Source organism: Trichosurus vulpecula, chromosome 5 (assembly GCF_011100635.1).
Source record: "Trichosurus vulpecula isolate mTriVul1 chromosome 5, mTriVul1.pri, whole genome shotgun sequence".
Taxonomy (NCBI): Eukaryota; Metazoa; Chordata; class Mammalia; order Diprotodontia; family Phalangeridae; genus Trichosurus; species Trichosurus vulpecula.
Genome location: NC_050577.1, coordinates 29453114 through 29477362, shown reverse-complemented (window position 1 = coordinate 29477362; position 24249 = coordinate 29453114). Strand labels below are relative to the sequence as shown.

The 24249-nt window shown below is 40.4% G+C and overlaps 2 protein-coding genes across 2 annotated transcripts in view; one reads left to right on the top strand and one right to left on the bottom strand.

The window, feature by feature from the left end:
* The window catches only part of RARB (retinoic acid receptor beta), a 179412-nt gene extending 167676 nt beyond the window's left edge, over positions 1-11736 (top strand). Inside the window, exons 6-8 of the mRNA XM_036761151.1 lie at positions 6091-6295; positions 7455-7613; positions 10254-11736. Of these exons, the coding sequence (XP_036617046.1) occupies positions 6091-6295; positions 7455-7613; positions 10254-10450 (561 nt within the window). The 3' untranslated portion in view covers positions 10451-11736. The remainder of the gene's footprint in view (positions 1-6090; positions 6296-7454; positions 7614-10253) is intronic.
* A 49-nt stretch (positions 11737-11785) lies between these two features.
* TOP2B (DNA topoisomerase II beta) overlaps positions 11786-24249 on the bottom strand; it is an 89990-nt gene continuing 77526 nt past the window's right edge. The window contains exons 33-36 of the mRNA XM_036760485.1: positions 23640-23750; positions 17711-17833; positions 15986-16083; positions 11786-12262 (exon numbers count right to left, since the gene is read on the bottom strand). Of these exons, the coding sequence (XP_036616380.1) occupies positions 12101-12262; positions 15986-16083; positions 17711-17833; positions 23640-23750 (494 nt within the window). The 3' untranslated portion in view covers positions 11786-12100. The remainder of the gene's footprint in view (positions 12263-15985; positions 16084-17710; positions 17834-23639; positions 23751-24249) is intronic.

The following is a 24249-nucleotide window of genomic DNA, read 5'->3' as shown; positions in this document are numbered from 1 at the left end:
GGCAGCAGCATTTAGGATTATTTTTTAAGTTGAATGGCTGAAAAGTTGAAATAAGCACTCGATGCTTACATCCATGCACAGCACTTCCCCATCTTGCCCCTAAAGACTCCCTCTACTTCACTCTCTTACCTAGTAAGTCCTTGCCCTGACCTCACATCTTGACAAGCACAAGGAGGAAAAGTATTTTGATGGCCATCTTGTACTAGCATTCGAAAAGAAGACCTCCCAAAACACAGCCTCTGTGCCGATGAGGACCGCCTTAGGAAGGAGAAACACCTAATGCTGGAACTGCATTTGGGGGAAATGGGCCAGAACTAAGGCTAGGAATACGAAGAGGGATCCTCTGCAGGTCCTGGATATCTGAGTGCACATGCTCTGCGCAGATGTGCGTGTGCTAACTGACCCCAAGAGATGCGGTACCTGGGATGGGCCCTTTTAAAAGAACCTTAGATTCATCCTGGGATTTACAAAATGAGTGTACCAAGTAAGACTAGGTTTAAGTGTCCCTGGCACCACGTAGAGGGGATTGAGCACCACATGTGCAGTCAACAACCCTTGGGTTCAAAAACTTGAGTTCACATCTTACCTCAGGCACTTAATAGCAGGGAGAACCTGGGCAAATCACTTAATACATCCCAAGCTCAGTTTTCCTTATCTGCAAATTGGGGGCCTTTTTTTGCAAACTTTAGAATTCTACATGGATATTAACTTTGGATTATTCAACTTCTCCAATGAGGAAAAAAACCCACAAGACTGTTGTGAGGTGATTTTATGAACCTCAAAGCCTGGTCTAAATAAGAGCTGCCTTAAAGCAAATTATAACATTCATCAGTTGGTGGTATAGAGGAATATGTGCTGAGTTCAAATCCAGCCTCAGACACTTGCTAACTGCATGACCCTGGGCAAGTCACTTAACCCTGCTGGCCTCAGTTTTCCTCATCTGTAAAATGAGCTGGAGAAGGAAATGGCAAAACCACTCTAGTATCTCTGCCAAGAAAACCCCAAATGGAGTCACAGAGAGTCAGACGTGACTGAAATGACTGAACATTGCCATGAGCTTGGGGCCAGCCACCCCCCCCCCCTCCCGCCCTCTGTCTCTCCCGGGAAGGAGGCATCCTGGTGGCTCTCCCTCCTCCCAGTGAGACTGCTCAGGCCAGACCTCATCCCCACTTTATAGATGAAAAAACAGATTCCGAGGCTTTCAGTGCCTTGGTCCCAGCAATGTTGCTTCTTGCTTCCAGGCTATTTCCTCCATGCCCTGCATGGCTCATCTACACTTCTTGGATGTTGGATAAGAGAGGTGTAAGCATGCTCTGTTTTCTGTTCAGAGAAGAAACTTGATGTGAGGTGGGCAGTCCTGTTGGCACACACCGAACTGTTTAGTGGCATGTTCCCAGTAAATAGGGCTGACAAAAATAAACAGCGAGACTGAGTCAACATTCTTCTGTTTGGCTTGAACTGAATTCGCCTCTCCCTGCACCCTCCCCAAACCCCGGGAATGCCATGCCCGAGCACTGTCATTTCTAGGCCCAAACAACTGTTCTAAAGAATTCCTCAGGAGATGCTGCAGGGATTGCCAGGACAAGAAGCACCTTGATCCTGCTATTGAGAAGGCTCTCTGCCCTCTGTGCCTGCTCTGGAGTCTAGCTGCCGAGGCAAGCGAGTTCACCAGCTTGATGTCACGGTCTCCGCTTTAGCATTTCAGAGGGGGCAGCTTGGGATATAGAGCGCTGGACCTTAGAGCAAAGAAGACCTGAGTTCCAATGGCACTTCTGACATGTGTTAGATGCGGGACCACGCACAAGTCCCGGACTCTCTGAGCCTGTTTCAGCTGTAAAGTGAGAGAGAATAAGAATAGTGCCTCCCTCCCAGGGTTGTTGTGAGGATTCAGGACGCTATCCAAACACTTTGTTGTTCCATCACTTTAGTCACGTCTGACTCTCCATGACCCCATTTAGGGTTTTCTTGGCAGAGATACTGGAGTGGTTTGCCGTTTCCTTCTCCAGCTCATTTTACAGATGAGGAAACTGAGGCAAACAGGGCTAAATGACTTGCCCAGGATCACACAGCTACCAAGGGTCTGAGGCCAGATTTGAGCTCATGAAGATGAGTCTTCCTGACTCCAGGCCCAGCTACACCATCCCGCTGCCCAAATGCTAGGTACTGTCATAAAGCTGGAGTAAACCATGTCGTTAGGTTTCACTCATTCTGTCCCCAGCACACATACATTTGACCGACCCATGGCTTCTGCTGAAGTCTTCCTTTGATACTTCATCATGGTGCAGAGGTGACCCTAGGCTGTTATTAAATTAACTGTTAAGCCTTATTGATTCTACTTCCCAACATCTCACCCACATTTCCTTCTCTTCACTCACAAGACCACCCCTCCCTTTAGGCTCTTAGCAGCTCTGGCCTGGAGTAGTCTAGAGTAGCCAACTCATTGGTCTCGCTGCCTCAAGTCCCATCCTGTTTCCCCAACATACCTTGCAAATCCAGTATCTGCAGAACTTGCCGGGGTGACATCACTGCAGCACAGGTCTGACAACATCACTTCCCTGCTCAGTATACCCCAATGAGTCCCTATTATTTCTAGCATCCAACACAAACTCCTTTGTTTGACATTTAAAGTCCTTCTCAACCTGGCTTTGATCTGGATTTCCAGCCATTTTATGTTATTCCCCCTTCAAGCATTGTTCAGTTTAACCAAATTCGCCTTCCTGCCGTCCCTCATGTGATATTCCATCTCCCATCTCCACACTTTTGCATAGCTTGTCCCCTCTGCCTGTCATGTACTCCCTTTTCTTAGAATCCCCAAAAGTTCAGCTCAAAGACTGACATCTTTACCTGATTGTCTTCTCATCTAAAAATCGCTTTGTATTTATCCTCCTTACACAGATGTATAGATGTCTCTTCTAATAGGTAAGCTTCCTGAGAACAGGGCCTTTGTATTCCCAGCGCCTAGAACAGTTTCTGGCACATGGTTGGCATTTAATGAATGTTTCTTGATTAATTGGTTGATGGCAGTTTCTACCAAGCTGGAAATCCTTTGAATACAGACTGGCTTTATGACTGTCATCAGCATACCTGGCCAGCTAAGTATGGAGAGACTCATCACCAGTTGTATCGCCAATAGGCTATAAATGTTTTCAGCCATAAGGAAATTCACAATGGCTATTCACTAAAATATGGAAGTTTTGAGTAAAGGAATAGGAAGACTTGAAAGAACAGGAAGAGAAAAGCCATTTCAACACTCATTCATGCATTCATACAAGGCACCATGTTGGGGACTAGGAATGTTCACATACCCCCATGCACCTGCATTCTCATCCCTGGGGCTTCTCTCTCCAGCGACCTAGATCGTGGGCCTTCCATGCTTTCCCATCCTGCCTGGCTCTTGTCCATGTCTTGCTATAACTTTGCCACAGAAGGTCCATCCAATGTCTTGGAACTTTCCATTGCTTTCTCTTGATGTGCAAGAATACCAGGGGAGCATGTATTCTCATTACTTGACCAACCCATCTTTTTCAGTCATACAATTCTTCAGTGACATCCTTTCCCTTAATTCTTTGTAGTTCTTTACGTGGTCTGTGTTATGGACTCTTCACATCTACCATATGGCTTTCCATTGCCCTCAGAAGGTAACTCCTTAGATTCCCACAGTGTGCTATGGATGCAAAGAGAAAGTGTCACCAACTTTGCCCTGAAAAAGCTGAACATCTCTATGCTTTTTTGTTGTGTGGAGTCAGATCTATAGATAAGTATGACGCGGTGTGTAATATGATAGAAGCGTTAGCATTAGGCAACACAAATGCTCTTGGAAGTTAGAGATGGGAGAATTGATTTCGTTTGGAAGAAAGGTCTAGAAAAGATCCTATCATGGCATCTGAGTTGGGCCATGAAGGGAGGAGGAGGCTTCAGGAGACACAGATGTAAATGGCCTATGCCACATAAGGATCAATTGACTGAACTGGGAACATTTAGCCTGGAAAAGAGAAGCCTTGGTAGGGAGTTGGGGAGGGCAGGGACTATCACATGGAAGGAGGTTAGGCTTGTTCTTTTAGGCCCCAGAAGACAATATCAGGAGCAGTGGTTGGATCTGAAAAGAGGGCAATTAATTTTTACCTGATGTCAGGAAAAGCAATTTCTGACAATTTTTGCCACTCAGAATGGACTGCTTTAGGATGTAGTGGACTCTTAGGAAGTCCTGAGAAAGGGGAGGATATCTTTAAGCAGAGGTTGAATGACCAATGAGCTCTTTCAACAATCCGGCTAGCAGCTGTTGTGGGGGTGGAAGACCAACACAAGCCCAACAACAAGAACACTACCAGCATGCTGCAAAATCCCAGGTTCTTTTGATCTGCTTAACTAAGGAAAGCAACATTAAGGGGTTGACAAGCTTATTTTAATCCAGCATACAAATATCACTCACTTAGTTCAGGGGAAAAAACCAGCACCTGAACTTCAGAGCAAAATACAAACAAAGTACAAACATCAACAGACAGACCTTGTCTGATTCAAATCCCAATACATAGTTACCAGAGTTTAACAAAGTCCCAAAATCCGGGTTACGAGGGCTCTTAGCTGCAGCTGTCTGGAGTCTCCGCATTAGCACACAGCACGAGTGAGAGCCCTGCGCAAATAGCTCTGTCTTCTCTTCTTATGGTTTCAGACGTCATCAAACATCATCTGAATGACCAGAACTTAAGCTCCTGTGATTGGCTCTGGTTTTAGCCCCTCCCCTTAGTACCCTGGGAGCTTCACACCCACACAGGCTTAGCACCTAATAGGGGTTAGAGCCTGGGGCTTAGCACCTAGTAAGACTCAATGAAATACACTGAATTACTCAAAGGAAACAAAAGCCAAACTCTTCAAAGGCACTTGGGGTTGAACTGAGTGCTAAGAGCCCATTTTGCTTACCAACACATGAACTGACCCATACAGCTCATAGTTGGGTCAGATCCACGGGAGAGTGGAAGTCAACAGTGCCATTTATGCTTTGGCGAGGTCAGGAATATCTTAAAGGTTGGTTCTCCTTCTGGTTGTTTACAAATGAGTCTCTTCTAAGGGAGACACTTGACTAATTCCAACTTCCATGTCACTTGGGTATAAGAACTAGAATGTTTAAGGCCTTCCCATGAGGAAGAATTCCTTCCAAAAGTCTAATTTGGCCTTCACTTATTATTTGTGATTTGGCACATTTAGTTAATAGTTTGCAATTCTTCTTTTGAAAGCTGTTCATATCCTTTGGTCACTTATTTATTTGGGGGATAATTTTTGGTATTATGTATTTGTTAGTTGTCTAAATAGTTTGGATACCAAACTCTTATCCAAAAAATCTGACAGAAAATTTTTTCCCCAGCTGACTGCCTTGCTTGTCCTCAATACATTAGTTTTATTCACACACAAGTTTTCAGTTTCATGTGATCAGTCCCTCATTTTGTCTGTTGTAACTGACTCTATCCCTTGTTTAGTTAAAGATGCACTTTCCATGCTTGGCTTCAAGAGGCACATGATCTGGTTTTCTACTTATTTTCATGTGATCTTTAATATTCAGGTCAAGTATCCATTTTGAATTTATAGTGGAATATGGTATAAGGTATTGGTCTAAGCCTAATTTCTGCCAGACTGCTTTTCAATTTTCCCAGATGTTCTTATAAAATAGGGAGTGTTTTCCCAAGTAATTTATGTTTGGAGTTTATTGGATACTGGGTTATTAGCTTCCACTATCTCCCATTCTCCCTTGTGTAATCTGTTTTATTGATGGACTTTTCTATTTTTTAACCTTATAGAGAAGGGGAGAGGGAAGAGAACAAGCATTTATTAAGCGCCTACTCTTGCCGGGCACTGTGCCAAAAGCTCTACAAAGAGCTCGTTTGATCCACTACCAAATGGTTTTGATGATTGCTGCTTTAGAATATGGTTTGAGTTCTGACTGTTATTCCTTTCTCATTCCTTCCTTTTCTCCCCATCATTTCCCTTGATGTTCTAGGTCGTTTTTTCCCCTCCAAATGAATTCTTATTTTATCATGTTCTATAAAGTGTCTCTCTCATAGTTTCCTTCCTAAAGTTTTCAATTTTGTTTTGCCACAGATTCTTAGAATCTGCACAAGATATACACCTGAACAAGACACGATGACCTTTTCCGATGGCCTTACCCTAAACCGAACCCAGATGCACAATGCCGGCTTTGGACCTCTCACCGATCTGGTGTTCACCTTTGCCAATCAGCTCCTGCCTTTGGAAATGGATGATACAGAAACAGGCCTTCTTAGTGCCATCTGCTTAATCTGTGGAGGTACTGCCCAGGAGGGTCTCCTGTCCTCGAGCTTTGAGAAGAAAAAATGGGCCTCATCCACATCTCTACAGCAGGCTTATTTTTCAGGAGACAAGGCATAGGAACCAAGAGAACCAAGAGCATCTGGAGATTATTTTTTGTTTTATTTCTACCTGTTCTTCCCCTCTTCCCTAAAAATTCAAAAATATTGTTTACCACAGATTTATTTTTTTCATTCATTTTTTGTTTTTTAAGCAAGATTATACAATTGTCACATTCTCCAGGAAGTTCACATGGTGAATTTCCATGTGATATTAAGTTACTCCCCAAGGATGGGTGCCAAACACTTGAGTTCATTGTCAATGAGGAGTCTTCTTTCCAGTGAGATATTAGCATTTCAAAGTAACTGTATCACAAATGGTTAAACAAATAATAATGGCTTTAATAAATGGGCTCACTTCCTTAAAGCAGTCCCAAATTTGTGGTCTCTTAAGTCTATAATGCCATCTTCTGGCCAATATAGGGAGTTCACTTAAACCAGTTAGTCAAGGGAAGAGGGCAGAACTCTATAGTTTGGTGGAAGTTATAGAAAAATCAGGATTCAGCTTTATGTAAAGACAAACTTTCTAACCATTAGGGTGGCCCCAAAGTGAGATGGGCTGCCAGGACAGATTGTGGGTTCCTCTTCACTGGAGGTCTTCAGGCAGAGGCTGAACAGTGATTAAATGGCTTATGAGGTCCCCTCCAGCTCTGAGATTCTGTGATCTCTCATCCAATGTGCAACCTGGCACATTTGCTCTAAACTTTATAAGTGAATGCACCACCAAATTCAGAGGGTCCAAGTTTCTAGTCGCTTTTAAGATGAAGCCAAGTAAGGACAAGAGGGAGAGGAAAGGTGAGAATTGATTTATCAGGGCTACAGATGAAATCCTGCATGCAGTAGATACATGGCTGTTTTTTAACCCTGCTAATGACCAGCGTGGCATCTAACATAGGCAGCTGGCCTCAGGAATCACTCGGCCCCTTAATGCTCTAGACAATTCTCTAAGACTCTGAGTTACAGAGATGGCCACCAGCATTGGTAGAAGGAATATCTTTAGCTAGTTGTTCCCCATACTAATGAACTCACTCTTGCCCCACCCTGTCCCCAATAACTGTATGCTTTCTCCCTGGTGCCTAGATCGTCAGGACCTAGAGGAACCAACAAAAGTGGATAAGCTACAGGAACCATTGCTGGAAGCACTGAAAATTTACATCAGAAAGAGACGACCCAACAAGCCTCACATGTTTCCAAAGATCCTAATGAAAATCACAGATCTCCGTAGCATTAGTGCAAAAGGTATGTTGCTGTTGTTTGCCATGTTTTTTGCAGTAAATCAGGAAAAGAAAACTATGTGAACTTTAAAAAACCCGATGTCTTTTCCTCAAGTGTGGCATGAGTCTCTGAGTCCTAGCTCTGACTCTGTGTGTGACCCAGAGAATCTAAGAATCCTGTTCTCTCTCAAAGAGGGTTCTTCCTGTGCTGACTGTCTCACAGGGTTGGGAGCTTCCAGGCATAAAAGGGAGATGAAGAGGGGTGAGGATGCAAGCTCCTTGAGAACAAGACTGTTTCTTTTGTTTGCCCTTAGAACGGTGCCCAGAACATAGTAACTACTTGATAGATGTTTGTTGACTGATTGAAGATGAAGAAAATGAAAATATTGCTTTAAAATTTTACAAGGCTGATGCCATTTAATTGTAACAGAACATTGAGAACACTGAAATTCAGAAAGCTAAGTTTTTAAAAGATGACTATTTTAAAGAAAAAACAATTATTCTTTGGTGTTCTGGAAGGGAGAAGTCTCATTAAGGTACTTATTAATGATAGCTAATAAACTGTCATTTTCATAGCACTTCAACATTTGCAGAGCACTTTAAAATGTATGATCTCATTTGATCCTTAGAACAACCCTGTAAAGTTGGTGTTATTTTTCACCATTTTGCAGTAGAGGCCATTGAGGCAGACAGAGGGTCACACAGCTAGAAAGTGTCTGATCCAGGAATCAAACTTACCTTCCCTACGCAAAACCCACTACGCGTATTATTCTGCCTTCTGAATGACTTCCCTTGTTTTGTACATCTTTCTAGTTTTTCCCACATTATTTATGGAAGTCCATAGACTTTTGAAGCTAGAAAGGACTTTAGAGATCATCTTCATTTTGCAGGTGAAGAAACGAAGGCTTAGAAAGGGGAAGGGATTTGCCCAAGGTCCCATAGGTTGTATATGGCAGAACTAAGTGAGAGCCAAGATTAGAGTTGACCCTCGACATGGAATCGGGCTCCGTCACAGGCAGATTTACTTCAGGACACCCATAAGCAAGAGCATGCCAGCCTTCCTGAAAGATAGAAATATCTCATGTCTTGTGATTTTCAGTTCAGGTATGGCACAAGCAATTACAGAAGTGCCTAGAGCCAAAAAAGGGGACTTGGGTGAGAAGAAGGGATGGTTTTTGGATGTTTTTGTTGAGAGAAATTCAACAGCAATCACTGGTAGCAAGTGCATGTCTTTCTCATCTCGTCATCATGGCACCTTGCCTCTGGAGACCTGCTAAAACTTACTAGCTCGTGCAAGCAGCTATCGGTTTGGGGAGCTGTGGTCCTTGGGATTCTGTCTGCCCCTTCTGTGTTTAGAGCAGTGCCTGATGACAGCAGGCTCACTGCATGCTTGGAGGGGCTGCATACAGTAAGGCTGACCGGTACCTTCTGGAATGGAACAGGCATAGCCTTGTTCGGCATTGTTTTTGCACTTCTATGAATTGGAAACAAAGTTTTCATCCCAGTGTGAGGATGAGAACATTTTTTTGCTTACAATTAACACCAAATCTTTCAGGTGGGGAGATAACATAACGGATGAGCAAAGCAGAAGATAGATGTACATATATCATGATCAGTTCTCAGAAAGAAGAATCGTGGTCAAGTGTTTCTTGTAAACATATTGTATAGGGGTGGAGGAGGGAGCAAAATGGCTAATTTCTACAGCACCATGTCATAGTTTCATGGAATTTGGAATCGAAAGACTCTAGATTTGAATCTTGGCTCTTCTATTCCCTTTATAATCTTAAGGAAAATCACAGCCTCCCTGAGTCTCATCGGTAAAATGAAGGCGCTCTAAGGTCTATGGAATCCAACTTGGGGTTTCTCCAAGGAAACTAAAAAAGGAATGAAGAACCAACCTCTATGTCAGAATGTTCTAGTCTGGGTCAGTTAACATACATTTATGACTTGTGTGGATTTATCCCATAGGGCTTGTTATGTGTTCTGTTTGCTGAGCTGGTTATGAGAGAAACTAGGTTTTGATCGAGTCTCTTTCAACATTTCTTTTTAGGTTATGTTCAAAGTCCACACCAGACGTTAATATTTTGGTTACAGGGTTGAGCCCATGTCACCCGGTATCAGTATCTCTACTGGTGTGGCATCCTGTCTTTCTGAATTTGTGGTTTCTTATAGAGTTAAGAACATATAGATGCCCGAATGCTAATAAGGTTGTGAAATTCAGGTGGTTAAGGCACAGACTTTCTGTGAGTTACCAGAACAGTTTTTGGCTTGTGTTAGTTTCCAAGTTGAGAAGCTACATTAGTTGTTGCCTTTCTTTAAAGAAGAGGAATAAGGTACATTCAGTAATGGAAAAATTCTTCTCTAGCTCAAAAATGATTAGCAATTAGCATCATGTTATCGGACAGAATAATCTGGGTCATGCTGTCATTGGCTTTTTTTTAATTTGCAGAAACTATATGTGGTCATTTTTAAAACTTCAGAAATGAAGAGACATCTGCTTATTTACGTTTCCTAACTAGATTATTCACAGGCAGTATTTGGTACGAAGGAAGAAGTGTCCCTGTGAAGGGGGCCCTAAAGTCCCTTCTCTTGGTGTGCCTATCAGAGGAGAGGAATAAAGTCTTGTGGCACAACTTCAGCAGATTTCTTTGCTTTCTTTTCAAAGGTGCAGAACGTGTGATTACATTGAAAATGGAAATCCCTGGCTCAATGCCCCCTCTCATTCAGGAAATGCTGGAGAATTCTGAAGGACATGAACCCCTGACACCAAGTTCCAGTGGCAATACAGCAGAGCACAGTCCTAGCATCTCACCCAGCTCCGTGGAGAACAGTGGGGTTGGGCAGTCCCCGCTGGTGCAATAAGACATTTTCCAGTCACTTCCGACATTCCCCACTACCTTCTGTTCCCGGATTTAAAAAGCAAGAAATTTTTTTTTTTACTGCTGCTTAGTTTTGGGACTGAAAAGATATATTAAAATTCAAGAAGGACCAAGAAGTTTTCATATGTACCAATATATAAATATATATATATATATACATATATATATATACTCCTCACTGTTTGATTCCTAACTAGAAATACAGACCTAAAAATGTTAAAAATCAGCCATTTCATGCAACCAGAAATTCGTTAAAAGCTTCTATTTTCTCTTCTAAACACTCAAGATTGCATGACAAGACCAATTCCACCTGACTGAAATCCTGGTTAGAGTTCTAAGGACTTTGTACATACGGATGTCTGGCTCTGCTCTTTCTCGACTGGATGTGTGGTGCTTTTCTTTTGTCTTGCATACCCCAAACGGCGTCGACATCAAGGTCATGAAAAACAAGGCAACTGTCCTTGTCCAGTTAAGAAAGGTTAAACAGATCTGGTCTTGCCTTCCCAGACCGCTCCAGACACCCGGGTAACAGTGTAAGACTGGAACGTACATCCAGACAAGGAAGGTTAAAAGATTCTGGGTTAGTTCGTATGGAAGCTTGTCCTGGCTCTTTCTGATGCTCTCACACTGCATCTTTAATTCCGTGTTGCCCCATAACAATTAGACAACCTCGCTGCACTAGCAGAACAGACTCTTGTTTCGGCGTAACTGCCAGTTCAGTTTAATCCAATGTCATTTGTCCAACTGTTAATGTCACTTTAAATGAGAAGTGGTTTATTACTTGTTTGATGACAGACTACACAGTTTAAGGAGAAGAGATACTGCATTTTTACAGCAAGGACAGACGACGAGGCAGAAACACTTTTCAGTGTTAGGATGTTTTTGTTTACCTGTTCACAAGCCATTAGGGAAATGTCTTTGGACGATGAATGGGCTGGTCTACACCTATGCTTTGCAAGTCCTGCCAGGTGTGGGGATCTTCCAACCTCCTTGATGCCACGGGGCCATCACTAATTCCCCAAGGCACGGGCAGAGAATCTGTCTCTTTTGACTGTGAGAGTGGTTAACAGATGAAAGGGTCAGTTTCTTAGGTCTCATTTAAGCACTAGTGGATTTTTTTCCCCGATATTTTAGGAAGTCTGTGATGTACTTTCACTGGCTCTGTTTGTACATTGAGATTGTTTAACAATGCTTTCTATGTTCATATACTGTTTACCTTTTTCCATGGAGTCTCCTGGCAAAGAATAAAATATATTTATTTTAAAGGTGTGTGGGAGCTTGAGTTTGATCTTCATTAAAGAGGCAGGTAACACAGTTCCATTTTTAATGTTTAAATTTCATTTCAAAAAGCAGGTCCTTAGTCTGCAACCATGACAATTAAAATGTGTGCTTAAGCACAGCAGCCTAGAACATCTCTACAAGCCAATCAGACAATACATGACATTTCAATGAGTAAAAAAGGGCATAAAACTGTATGTGTAAGAACAAAATGTTAAAAGGCCTACACACAATAATAAAAACCATCTATTACATCATCACAGTAAAATAAGCCAAATGTACAAAAGTCTGCGACAGAAAAGACAAAAAGACAACACAAGGTAGTCGTTGAGAATGTTTGAGTGCTCTTGGGCACTTAATTAAACATTGCAAAATCAACATCTTCATCAGACTCTGCAAAATATTTTACTTCTTTTCTGGCGCGACCTGTCCGAGGAAGAGATGGTGGTTCGGGGGGAAAGTCTGCCTGGAAGATGTCTACGTCTGAATCCTGGTCAAAGGAGGCCTTCTTGGATTTCTAAGAATGAAAAAGAAAAACTACGGATTTAATGCTTCACGAAAAACTACTGTTCACACTCCACCTAAACAAATAAAAGTGTCTGTGGCATTTTCAGTTTTTATTAAAGGGCAGAGAACTTTTATCTTCAATGAAGAAAACAAACTGTGTTTTCCTCAGAAAGTCCATGGCATCTAGCCATTCCCCACTTCAGCTGTCCCACAGACACTAGCTAGAGATGCATGCTGGGCCACAGGAGATGTTAGAACACGGCCACCACCCCCGACCATCTCACCTCTAAAGGCCAAACCACAAACACTCGCAAGCCTCTCCAACAGTCCCATTGTTGCTGGGCAAAATAAAAAAGTGTCAGGCACGCATCTCATCTTCGAAGAACAAGCTTTTGGGAAATGAAACTTGCACAATAGTGGCTTAAGAACTGAGATGTCCAAGTACCGAGCCAGAGACAGCCAGGTAGCACAGCGAATACAACAAGGGATTTGGAATTAGTAAGACCTGAGTTCAAATCCTGACTTAGACAGTTGTGTGACACTGGCCAACTCACTTCACCTGAGTCTCAGTTTCCTTACCTGTCAAATGGGGATACTAGCAGCACCTAGCCCAAATAAGATAGCTGTAAAGCACTCTGCAAACCTTGAGCTGCTCCATAAACACTAGCTATTATGATCACGAAGATGACGATGGCAAAGACTCTACCAATGAATGGGTCCAGGCTCTACAAGGGACTTGTGGGAGAAGTAGGTAATCCTGCTTGGATACATGAGGTCCCACCAAAGACCTTACAAAACAGTTAATTCTCTAGTTTAGGGGGGAGGCACCCTGGTTAATCGTTTCATTACTGCCTAGTACTGGGCCCTCCTAGAATGTATGTTTTTAGAGAATCAGGGACTGCACACACCAGAAATAATCAGAATTAACATAATTTATAATTATGTGTGATTCAAACTCTTTTAAGTGCTATAAAGGAGAGGACCTGTGGGCTAGATTAGTTGCTGATGGCTTCGTGGAAGCAGACTAAAAACCAACAGATCCTGGAATCAAATCTTGACTCTACTATTTATCAGCTTCGGGCAGGTGATTTCATCTGTGCAGTCCTCAGCTGGCTCCTCTGTCAAAGGAAGGCTGTCTTAACCTCTCAGGTCCATTCCAGCTCTGACAGTGTGTGATTGAGAAATTAGTCCTTGAAAGAGGGAAGAGATTTAGCTCTGTGGGAACAATGAGTGTACTCAGGTGTGGGGAGCACCAAAGTATAGGCAGTAAAAATCAATGTGGATGTGTGAGAGGTAGGAGAAAGACCGGACAGACAAGTTGGCAGCTCCTATTGTGCAACAGTGAGCATTAAGGCTAGAAAAGCAGCAAGAAGAGAAAGACCATGGATGCTCTAGTAAATGGTAATAAGGAGCCATTATAACAAGATAAGGGACACAAACAAAAAGGAGTTGAACAAGATGAATGTTACACAGAATAACTCAAAGGCAGAGACAAGTGGTAGCAGGAAGGCTATTTCAGGTGATGAAAGCCTGGCCTAGGTTGGTGGCAGTAAGAATGGAAAAGAAAAGAAAAAAATCTGAGAAACGATTCCATGGAAGAACTGCCTAGACTTGGTGACCAACTGGGTGTGTTGTTGGTAACTGGTTTGCAGACAAATGTGGCCATGAAGTGAACGTGCTGATATCTTCCTGCGGTTCAACTGCCTCTGGAGACAGGCTTAGCCAGAACAGAGGGCACAGGAAGGGGTGTCTGGGCTTCTGTAAATGGGCTGCAGGAATGGCCAGCAAGATGGGGAGAGTTTCTTTTGTATTCAGTGGGTTTGTCCTTTAAAGAAGACAGCGCACTTCACAATGTAGCTGGCTTTATCTGAGGTAGGTACTAGCGCAGGTTTACCTCTCCACCTTAAGGAAGAGGTAAACAATGAGGAAAATAGCAGAGACGAGCCCATACGCTAGAGATATATTAATTGGGTCCATTCATCCAATGCCAGGAAAAGGGTCAGGGTAGAGAGGCATTTTCCTGCTTCCCTTTGTGGTGAAAGATGATAGGAGGCTATGAGTTTTGGAGCCAGAAATTGATGGGAGGATTGAAGGGGGCATAAATCTAGAAAATAAAGCACTCTCTTTACTGTGGCTGAGGCTTTGGGGCTTGAGGTTTCCAGACTTCTATAGAGGCTATTTTCTCCTAGAGATATCTTTTTGGACCTCAACCATTTCTAGGCCCCTGGCAAGGCACTTTCATTCTGTTACTCTGTGTTCTTGAGTTGGCTGTATCTTACCCTGACTCCTGGTTCCCAAGAATTAACTGGAATCCTTGGAAAAATACATTACCCTCTTTTCTGCTTTTCATATGCATGTTTGTTATAGATAAGTGCTGGTTAGGATTTCTGTAGTCTTTTAGAGCTAAAATTCCCCATGCGAACAAAGTAACTGCAAGGCTAGCATATTTGTTTCTGCTAAAATTTTCCCCAAAGCAACTAATGTATATTTTAATCTTGTGTGCTTGATCAATATACACACCTGTTTTCACGGAGAAACTTGAGTGCATTTGTAATTAACTTAGTGCAACCCACCAAGACATGCTATCAACAACATCCCAGGATCACACTATCTAAAAGACTAGTTCTATAAAAGAATATAGATTATAGTCATGTTAACAGGTCTAATGGAGAATGCTAGCCCCCTGGAAGAGCTGAAATTCTTTATATTGGTATCAATATAAAGACAATTAAAATGGCGATATCAGAGACGACAATTTCCTGGACGGGAGTTTGGAAGAACAGTGCCTTTATGAATAGAAATGGAAAGCTGGATTTTTTAGGGTAGGGGAATGGGATGATGATAGGTTCAGTTTTGAACATTGAGTCTGAGGGAATGTTAGGTCACCCAAAAAGGAAACACCCTGCAGGGAAATGGAAACATAGACCTGAAGTACATGTGTGAAATTAAGGCTGTACAGAAAATCTGTAAGTCATCAGTATTGAATTTATAATTAAAAGCAGAAGATCCATCCCTCTGCTGTAGTGTACAGGTAGAGGAGATCCAAAAATTAATCATTGTTAAATAATTCAAAGTTTCTTCAAAAAGCTTTTCTTTATTTGTCACAAAGAACAGTCAAATGGGTATACTTCAAAGGATGCTTAGGGAGACCAAACTGTTCCTAATCAGCTGTATGACTGGAGAAGCCACAAGCCCTTTGGGCCTTGGTCTCTTTACATATGAGCTGAGGGGCCAGATTAAATGATCTCTAAGATAGCCTTCTCTGGAGAAGGATTTGGTGAATCAGTCCAGGATCTTTGCCAAGAACACCCAGTGAACAGCACTGGCACGGCTTGGGCCACAGGGTCATAGAGTCAGACACGACTGAACAACAAGATCCCCTTCCAGCTGTTTGGCTCCCTAACTTCACAGAATACGCCTACTACTAAAACAGGGATAGTATGGAAGGGGGCATTACTTCTATGCCTCATCTTCAATGTAGATGAAATCTAAATTCAAAATGAGCAAATTATTTAATTCAGAGAAATACTTTTACCCATTTAATAGTTTCTAAGGAACAAGGAATTCTCCTAAATCCTCTGACAAGTAGCCTAACCAAGCACAGGCCGCGGCTGATGTCTGAAATGCCAAGTGGACCACCTTGATTTCAGTGAAATAAGCAGCATAGTTGCTTAAGTCAACCACTCAATGACAATCTTGAACAAAACCAGGCAATAATAAAGTCATAGATTACCTTGCCAGGTGTTGACTTGGATGTTTTTCTCCCAGGATTATATTCGCCTTCATTTTCAGAGCCAGATACTTTCCGTTTTTTTGCACCTCGGCCTTTACCTTAAAAGGAAAATCAGATTTTTAAAAATTTCATAAGTGATAGTGATAGTCAATCTTAGTCAATACAAAAATATTTAGCTTTTAATTATGAAAATTGTAATGACTGTGCTAAAGTTTATTTGGATTTTTAAAAAAGTTTCCGTAGAGTCTTGGGGCACTAGAATGGGCTGCCAAGGGACATTATGGAAGATTAACCCCTAGGTCACTGAATTAACACATAATTTTAAATGCTTTATGATATACCATATGCCATGGTATCCTAAATTACCATGGCTCCAATTTCATTCCCTTTGATCTCTACTCTTTCTATCTTCTCAGGGCTATCGATCTCTAAATTACCAGATATAGATATATTTTTCCTCATTTTGGGGAGTAAGGGAAAGGATTCTGTAAAAACCAAGCTGTGTCTATATGAAGAACTGCTCATCGTACAACAGAGTGCAAACAAACATTCATAGGAAACGGCATAAAACTGGCCTTGTAGTTCACATCAAGCCCTGTGAGTGATGAGTCAATAATGGAGGCTGCTGATTTTTTGAAACTCTTAACTATATAACTAGGGGAGCAAATGTTCTAGTAAACTCATTTAGAGGCTGATAAACCAGGCTTTTTATATAAAAGTCTTCTGGCATATATATATTGACAATTATCCATTGAGAAACTGTTTGGCTTGCTTTCTAAAAGCAACAGCACTTAAAATGCAGTTCAAATACTTTACAGCAAACGCCATTACAATGTATGTCCACATTAACTAAAAGATTTCCAATTCCTAGCTAATTTTATTTCAAGCAATCATTAGTACCAATATCAATACACAAGAGATTTTTATTAACAGGATTTGGCAGGCATCTTTTTTCTTCCCCAAACCTGAAAATAACCCCAACTACTTGCAAAACAATTATGTAGTAATTTCCTTCTTGTGGGTCTAAGTTTAAGACTAGAGTAATTGCTGTTGGAGCATGAAATTTCCATGATAATCTATTAAAACAACTGTGGGGAGCAGGGCCTGCCAAACCCCATCAAGGTAAAAAAGAAGGGTAGTGAGGGAAAGAAAGAACAGGTGCCACATCCTATGTTGTCATCCCTCTGTCTTGTTTCTTGTGGGGTCACAGAAGACAATGTCGTACAGAGGCATCAAACACAATATGGCCCACAATACTCCCAAATGGAGCCCAAACCAAATTAAAATGTAATGGGTAAATATTTAATAAATAAAATATAATAAAACAAATATAATATTACAATTGAAAACTAAGTCAATATGCAGCCATAGCTTTAGTGGTCCCTGTCTCTATTTGAGTTTGACATAAATGGTGTAGTGTATATATGAATACAGTACGGGAGAAAGAGAAAAAACTTTTCAAAAGTGTGGTTCAGCAACCAGTAAGTTTGTGACAGCAGAAAAGTCACTTAACCTTTGTGGATCTCACTTTCCTCATTGCTTCATTTGTAAAACAAGGGCTGAACAGAGGATTCCTTAAAGTTCCTTCCATAATTACAATTCCATTATATGACTTTATAAATAGGTGTGAGAGGGAAAACAATTAAAAACAGATCTGCCATCTGCCTCCCTTTAAATCTACAAATCACTTGTAGATAGGAAAGGGTAAGAGAAAATAATGCAAACCTTTTGGTGCTGTGGTCTTCTTTGGAATGCCAAATTCTGAATCTGAGTCTGAGTTTGTAGTTTCTATTTTCTTCTGTTTGGGAAGTCTCTTGGGCTTAGGCGGGGTGTCTGAAGATAGCCTTGCTGTTAATTTAATTTAGATTGGTTATTAATTTAGTATAGTAATTTATTAATAAGAAATTTTATTGGAATAATACATGCTACTTACATGTAAAGATCAAAGAGAAAACTTCCTTAATATACCACTTACATAATAAAAGCATCTCTCTTTACGAAGTACCAATTCAAAGGCAGTTTCTCATAGTGTGACAATATGCTTTTTCCCCCTTTTCCCTTATTTTTTCTTCAATTACATGGAAAATTTTTTTAACGTTTTAAAAAATGTTTACTTCCAAATTCTCTTTCTCCTTCTTGAGAAGGCAAGCAATTTGATAGATTATATATGTGTAGTCATGCAAAACATATTTCCATATTATCCATTTGCAAAAGAAAACACAGATCCCCCACCCAAAAAAAAAACCCAAGAAATATAAAGTTAAAAAAAGTATGCTTCAATCTGCATTCCAGACTCCATCAGTTCTTTCTCTGGAACTGGATAGGATTTTTCATCATAAGTCCTTCAAATGGTCTTGCGTCACTGTAGTGCTGAGAATAGCTAAGTCCTTCAGAGTTGATCACAATACAGTATTGCTGTTACTAGGCACAATGTTCTCCTGGTTCTGCTCATTTCACTTTGCATCAGTTCATATGAGTATTCTCAGGTTTTTCTGAAATCTACCTGCTCGTCATTTCTTATAGCACAATAGTATTCCGTCACAATCATATACCACAACTTATTCAGTAACTCCCCAGTTGATGGGAATCCCCTCAATTTCCAATTCTTTGCCACCACAAAAAGAGGTGGTATAAATATGTGTGTATGTACGTATGTGTGTGTGTATAGATCTTTTTCCTTTTTCTTTGATATCTTTGAGAAACTGCTCTCCAGAATGGATCAGTTCACAACTCCACCAGCAGTGGATTACTGTCCCAATTTTTCCACAGTCCCTCCAACATTTGTCATTTTCCTTTTCTGTTATATTAGCCAATCTGATAGGTGTGAGGTGGTGCCTCAGAGTTCTTTTAACTTGCATTTCTCTAATCAATAGTGATTTAGAGCATTTTTTCATATTACTATGGATAGCTTTGATTTCTTCTTCTGAAAATTGCCTGCTCATATCCTTTGACCATTTATCAACAGGGGGATGACTTGTATTCTTAACAATTTCTCAGTTCTCTCTACATACATTTGAAAAATGAAATGTAAAAATTCCCCCCCAGTTTCCTGCTTTCCTCCTAATCTTGGTTGCATTGGTTTTATTTGTACAAAAACTCTACTGTGATGTAATCAGAATTATCTATTTTATATCTCATAATGTTCTCTATCTCTTGTTGGGTCATAAATCCTTCTTATTCATAGATCTGACAAGTGAAATTTTCTATGCTCCCCTAATTTCTTATGCTATTATCCTTTACGTCTAAATAGTGTACTTATTTTGACCTCATCTTGGTATATAGTGTGAGATTTTGATCTATACCTAGGTCCTGACAAACTACTTTACATTAATAATACGCTTTTAAAATTAAATATGCATACTCTGTCCTGAAGTAATTCAAAGGTATACTGTTATTTGAAATGGGCTATGAACAGTTTAGGAAAACATAAGCAACATAAGCATCTTTTAAAAACACCTGACATATTAATCATTCTCATAACAAATTCTAAAGGTTAAGTTTATGAGTATCATAATGAAGCAACTTGAGTTTTAACTTTCACAATATTTTAGATTTAGAGGAAAACACGTCTTTAAAATAATCTTAAAATTCTGTGAGAATGCAACAAGTTCATTACTACTCAAAATTTTTAAAATGAATTCAAACTGTATTGAAACATATTTCATCTCTTCCATGTGAACAAAAAAAATAAAATCCAGTAACACAATTTTACTTTTAATAAACATCATATGGAATATAAAGTCAGTCTCTTAACCTCCCAGATTTATCAGGAGGAAGGAGGGAAGATAGATGATAGATCTCTCTATCAAGAATGCTTAGGATTTGGTTTAAATGGAAGAGCAATGACATAAGCACATTTTGCTTTGGTCTAAAACAGGCCTGCACAACCTATGCTGCTTGCGGCATGCCAAAGATTTTGAGCAGCTTACAAGAAATGTAGAGGAAAACATTTTGTGGACCGCCTGAAATCCTTTGGTGTGGCACAGTTTTGCAGGCCTGGTCTAAGAGGTGCTATTGTGTTAGATTAAAAAAAATCTTATAGGCAATATAAAGAAGATAACTATTACTATAAAAATTAATTCTAACCATTTTTTTAATATTCATTTACAAATTTTATTGATAATATAATAAAGTTGAAAAATTACTTTACTTACAGCATTTTATATGTTTTACTCCTGGAGAAAAATATACTTAGAATTAATATATACGCAAAAGTATAGTCTAAGTGCACTTTTCCCAATGAACTAGCATAGTAGGAGTTTAATAAATGTTGAATTGAACTACATAAATAACTAAATATATGGTATAGAACAGAACAGCTCAATACTATCAGCACAGTATCATTTTGTAATAAGAGTAATTCAGATGTCCCCACGACATAGGAACTAAAGGTGACACAAAAGACTTCTATTAGGATATTGGAGAAACTTTCATGGTTTTGCTGCTGTTAATTTGAAAGAAAAAAAAAACCTGCCACCAACTGGGAATCCTCCACCAACTTCTATATCAATGATGGTATCCATAAGTCAAAAGCAAATAGTGCTTTTTTTCCTGGTCTTTGCCACATTTCCATCCCTGACACATGAAATTATCTGGGATTGGATCACCAGAATTTCCTTCTTGAGAATCCTACGGAATCCTCTTTTCTCTGAATTTTTTGAAATGTCCTTTCCTCAAAGTCCTTGGTAGTTCTCAGATTAGGCCAAGAATTCCCTCCCACCTATTATCATCCAAAAGATCATTGCTTCCCCAAATTCCCAGCAACTTACTGGTCAAAATCCAGCCCCAAACAGCTATTTCTTTCTATTCACCACCTTCTTAAAGATGAATTTAATTGATTAAAGGCACCTCCTCCAACCCCCAACCCTAACTCATTGCCAGTTTTACTGAGCAGAGAAGGGAAGGAATAGGAGGAATTCCTCAGGAGGTTCAAGATGGTGGGGATGGGTACTCTGAGGGCTCTAGGGCCAGCTCACTGAACAGGGGATCTGGGGTCATGGAAGGGTCTTTCTGAAGAGTCATCTAATCCAGTTCTCTCCCATCATAGAAGAAGAAACTGAGACCCCTAGAGGTTAGGTGACTTGACTGTCCAGGGTCACACAAGTATGAACTGCAGAGTGTGTTTCTGAGCCCAGGGTAACTGCTCTTTCCACTTTGCCCACTGCCCTAAGAATTTCTTCACTGGGAATTTGGAGTGACTTCTGTAGTTGGGGTTCTTGTGGTGACAACACACTGATAGAAATGGGATATCTGTAAATTGCAAGTTTACAAGGTAGGAACTTCCTGCATTCTCTGAGCTATTCTAGCTAAGAATTTAACTTATAGCTACGTTATAAGTAACGAGTGTTCAGGATTTTAAAGATCCTGGAGGACAAAGACCTTGTCATTTTTTTTAAAGATTCTCATGTATAGTACTAAGCACAGATATTTAATAAACATGCCTTGATTATTACATTTAATGGTAATCTGTTATTCTCTTCATATATCAAATCAAATGCAATAAGTGACCCTTCATTATTTCATGCTCACTTCTTTTTAATAAAGTGGCCAAAAGATTTAAGAGAACAATCTGGTCTCAGAACAGAATGAAGCCGCAAGAGGCTTAACCTTCAAACTCATTCATACCACTTTCTAGCCAGTTGTGCTTATCAAAGATTTCAAATGACGGTTTGCAAAGACAGGATTATTTGGAATCACATCTCAGAATTTCATACTCTCTTGAGTCAACTTCGCATTGAGCCTCAGTTCCTTAAAAATTTCCTTCCCCTAAAATCCATGTAGATGTCAGACTTTGCCCAGAATTCTATTTTTTATTTGGAATAAGAAGGCCACTAGCAAGATACTAACAGAACACAGTGTTAGTCCATTTTTCACTCAGGCACTGACTCTCTGGAGCACTGAACTTGGAATTCACTGCAAGGGACCACATTATAAATGAGACCTTTTGATGATGAGATTATTTGGCGAGAACTTCCTTAAATGGGTTCAGTGCGCTTCAGCAAACATTTCTTAAGCATCTGCTAGGTGTGAGGTAGTGGGCTAGGCTCTGAAAACACAGATTCATGAAGCATAGCCCTTGACCTTAAAGTACTTACAATGTAGGAGCAGAGAGAAACTGAGGATCCATATAACTATAAGACAAATCAGAAGATGACAGGTGTTTATGAGAGGCACAAGGCACTAAAATATTTGAGGAGGGTTAGATTACTTCATGCTGAAGGAAATCAGGGAAGAACTCTAAGAAGAGCTGGGGCCTGAAATGGGAAGATGCAAAGAATTTCAATAGATAGATGCTAAAAAGTGCCCTTCAGAAGTGGGAGATGGCAGAGGACGAAGAACCACAGCGAGGATGGGCAGGACAAACTAAGAGAATGGAAACTGCACTCACTCAGCTACCACCTTGGTTTAGGCACTTGTCATCTCTTGCCCAGACAATTTCAATAGCCTCTTCACAGGTTTCCCAAATTCCAATTTCCCCCTTCTCCAATCCATCCTCCACCCAGCTGCCAAAATAATTTTCCTAAAGTCCGGGTCTATTCATGTCACTGACTCTATCAAAAAATTGTACTGGCTCTCTACTGCTGTGGGGACACAATCCAAGCTTGTGGGATTAGCACTGAGACCCCTCAGGGTCTGGCTTCAGATTGCCTTTCCAGACAGATTTCATATTATTCTCATTCCCTCCAAACTGGCCTACTGGCTGCTCCCCAAACTCAGCATCCCACTTCATACCTGTGGGCCTGGCACAGGTTGACTCCCATCCATAAAGTGAATGTCATCCGCATGGAGAATCTTTGTTTACCTTTAAGGCACAGAAAGTCTTTTATGATCCCCTTTTAGTTCTTAAGGATCTCTCTTTCTCTTCAAGTTATCTTGTATTTCCTTATCTACAAAAGGTTGAATCCCTTTGAGTGCTGTAAGCTCCCTGAAGGCACAGCTGGTTTTTTGTTTTGCCTTAGTATATCACTATAGTTAATGTTGCATGAAATCAGAAGGGAGAAGAATCAAAGATGAAACTGAAAAGGCATGTTGGAGTCATACAGTTCATAGGCTTAAATGCTAGTCTAAGGAGTCTGAACTTGATCCTACTGGCAGTGGAAGCCAATGAAGGTTTTTGAGAAGCAGAGCTATACAGTAAAAAGATTATTCGGCCAGTGGTCTATAAAATAAATCGAAAAAGGAGAAAATAGAGTCAGGGAAACCAGCTGGTAAAATATTAGTAATAGTACAAGATGAAAGGCTAAAAGATGCTGAACTAGGCTGGTAGCAATAGGAGAAAGGAGGAGAAGCTGTTGAGAGACACTAAAGACAGTCTGGACTAAACTTTGGAACTGACTGGATAAAGGAGAATAAGGACTTGAAGACGGTCTCAGTGTTGTGTGCCTTGGTAGCAGGGTAAAACACGACTTCTCTTCAGAGCTCATGGTGAGCCCAAATTGTCATCAGGGCATAGAGGTGAAGATGTCAAGTGGTTATCTGGTAATAAGAACTGGAGTCCAAAGAGGCTGCTTATTCCAAATTCTTCTCTCTAGCTCATAATGTTAGCATGAGATTCTGGTGTAGAGGATTTTAAGCAAACTAGTTCAAACCTGTCTGATATTAGTTGTCTCTATGACTTAGCAAATACCTCATTAGTTTAAATATAGACACTTACCTTTTTTGGCAGCCACTGTTTTACTTGGAGGTTTTTCTGTTGATTTTAGAGCAAATGAAGATGAAAAGACAGAGGCAGAATCCTCTTCACCACTGTCAAATTTTGTTGCATCTGTAAACAATAAAGCTTCTTCAGGAAATGAGCTCAAAAATTGCCCTCACTGTTACCCTTTAAAACATATCCCTTGCCAAAATATAAACTGGGAACCAAATGTATCAGTGGAAATACTAAAGAGGAGATGTAACTAACAGTTCCTACTTTCTAAGATCAAGAGGACAGCAACATAAAAAGAGCCATGGCAAAAACGGAATGCAAGATTTAACCAAAATATCACTATAGGTTGTAATGTTTGTATCCTTGATCTCAGATACATACATTATTTTAATTTTGATAGTACAAAATTCCAGTAGTTCAAGATATTTATAGTGCAAATCCAATAAAGCTAATATAAGCTAAACACTGAACAAGCCTTGTTAAAATATATTCTGTAAAAGCTGTATAGTATGTTTATTTCAACATATGCCCAAATTGTGCTATCTTCAGGAATATTAATACTAAGAACTCAAATGCTGAAATAGTATTTGAACATTCTATTCTGATGCCTCATCCT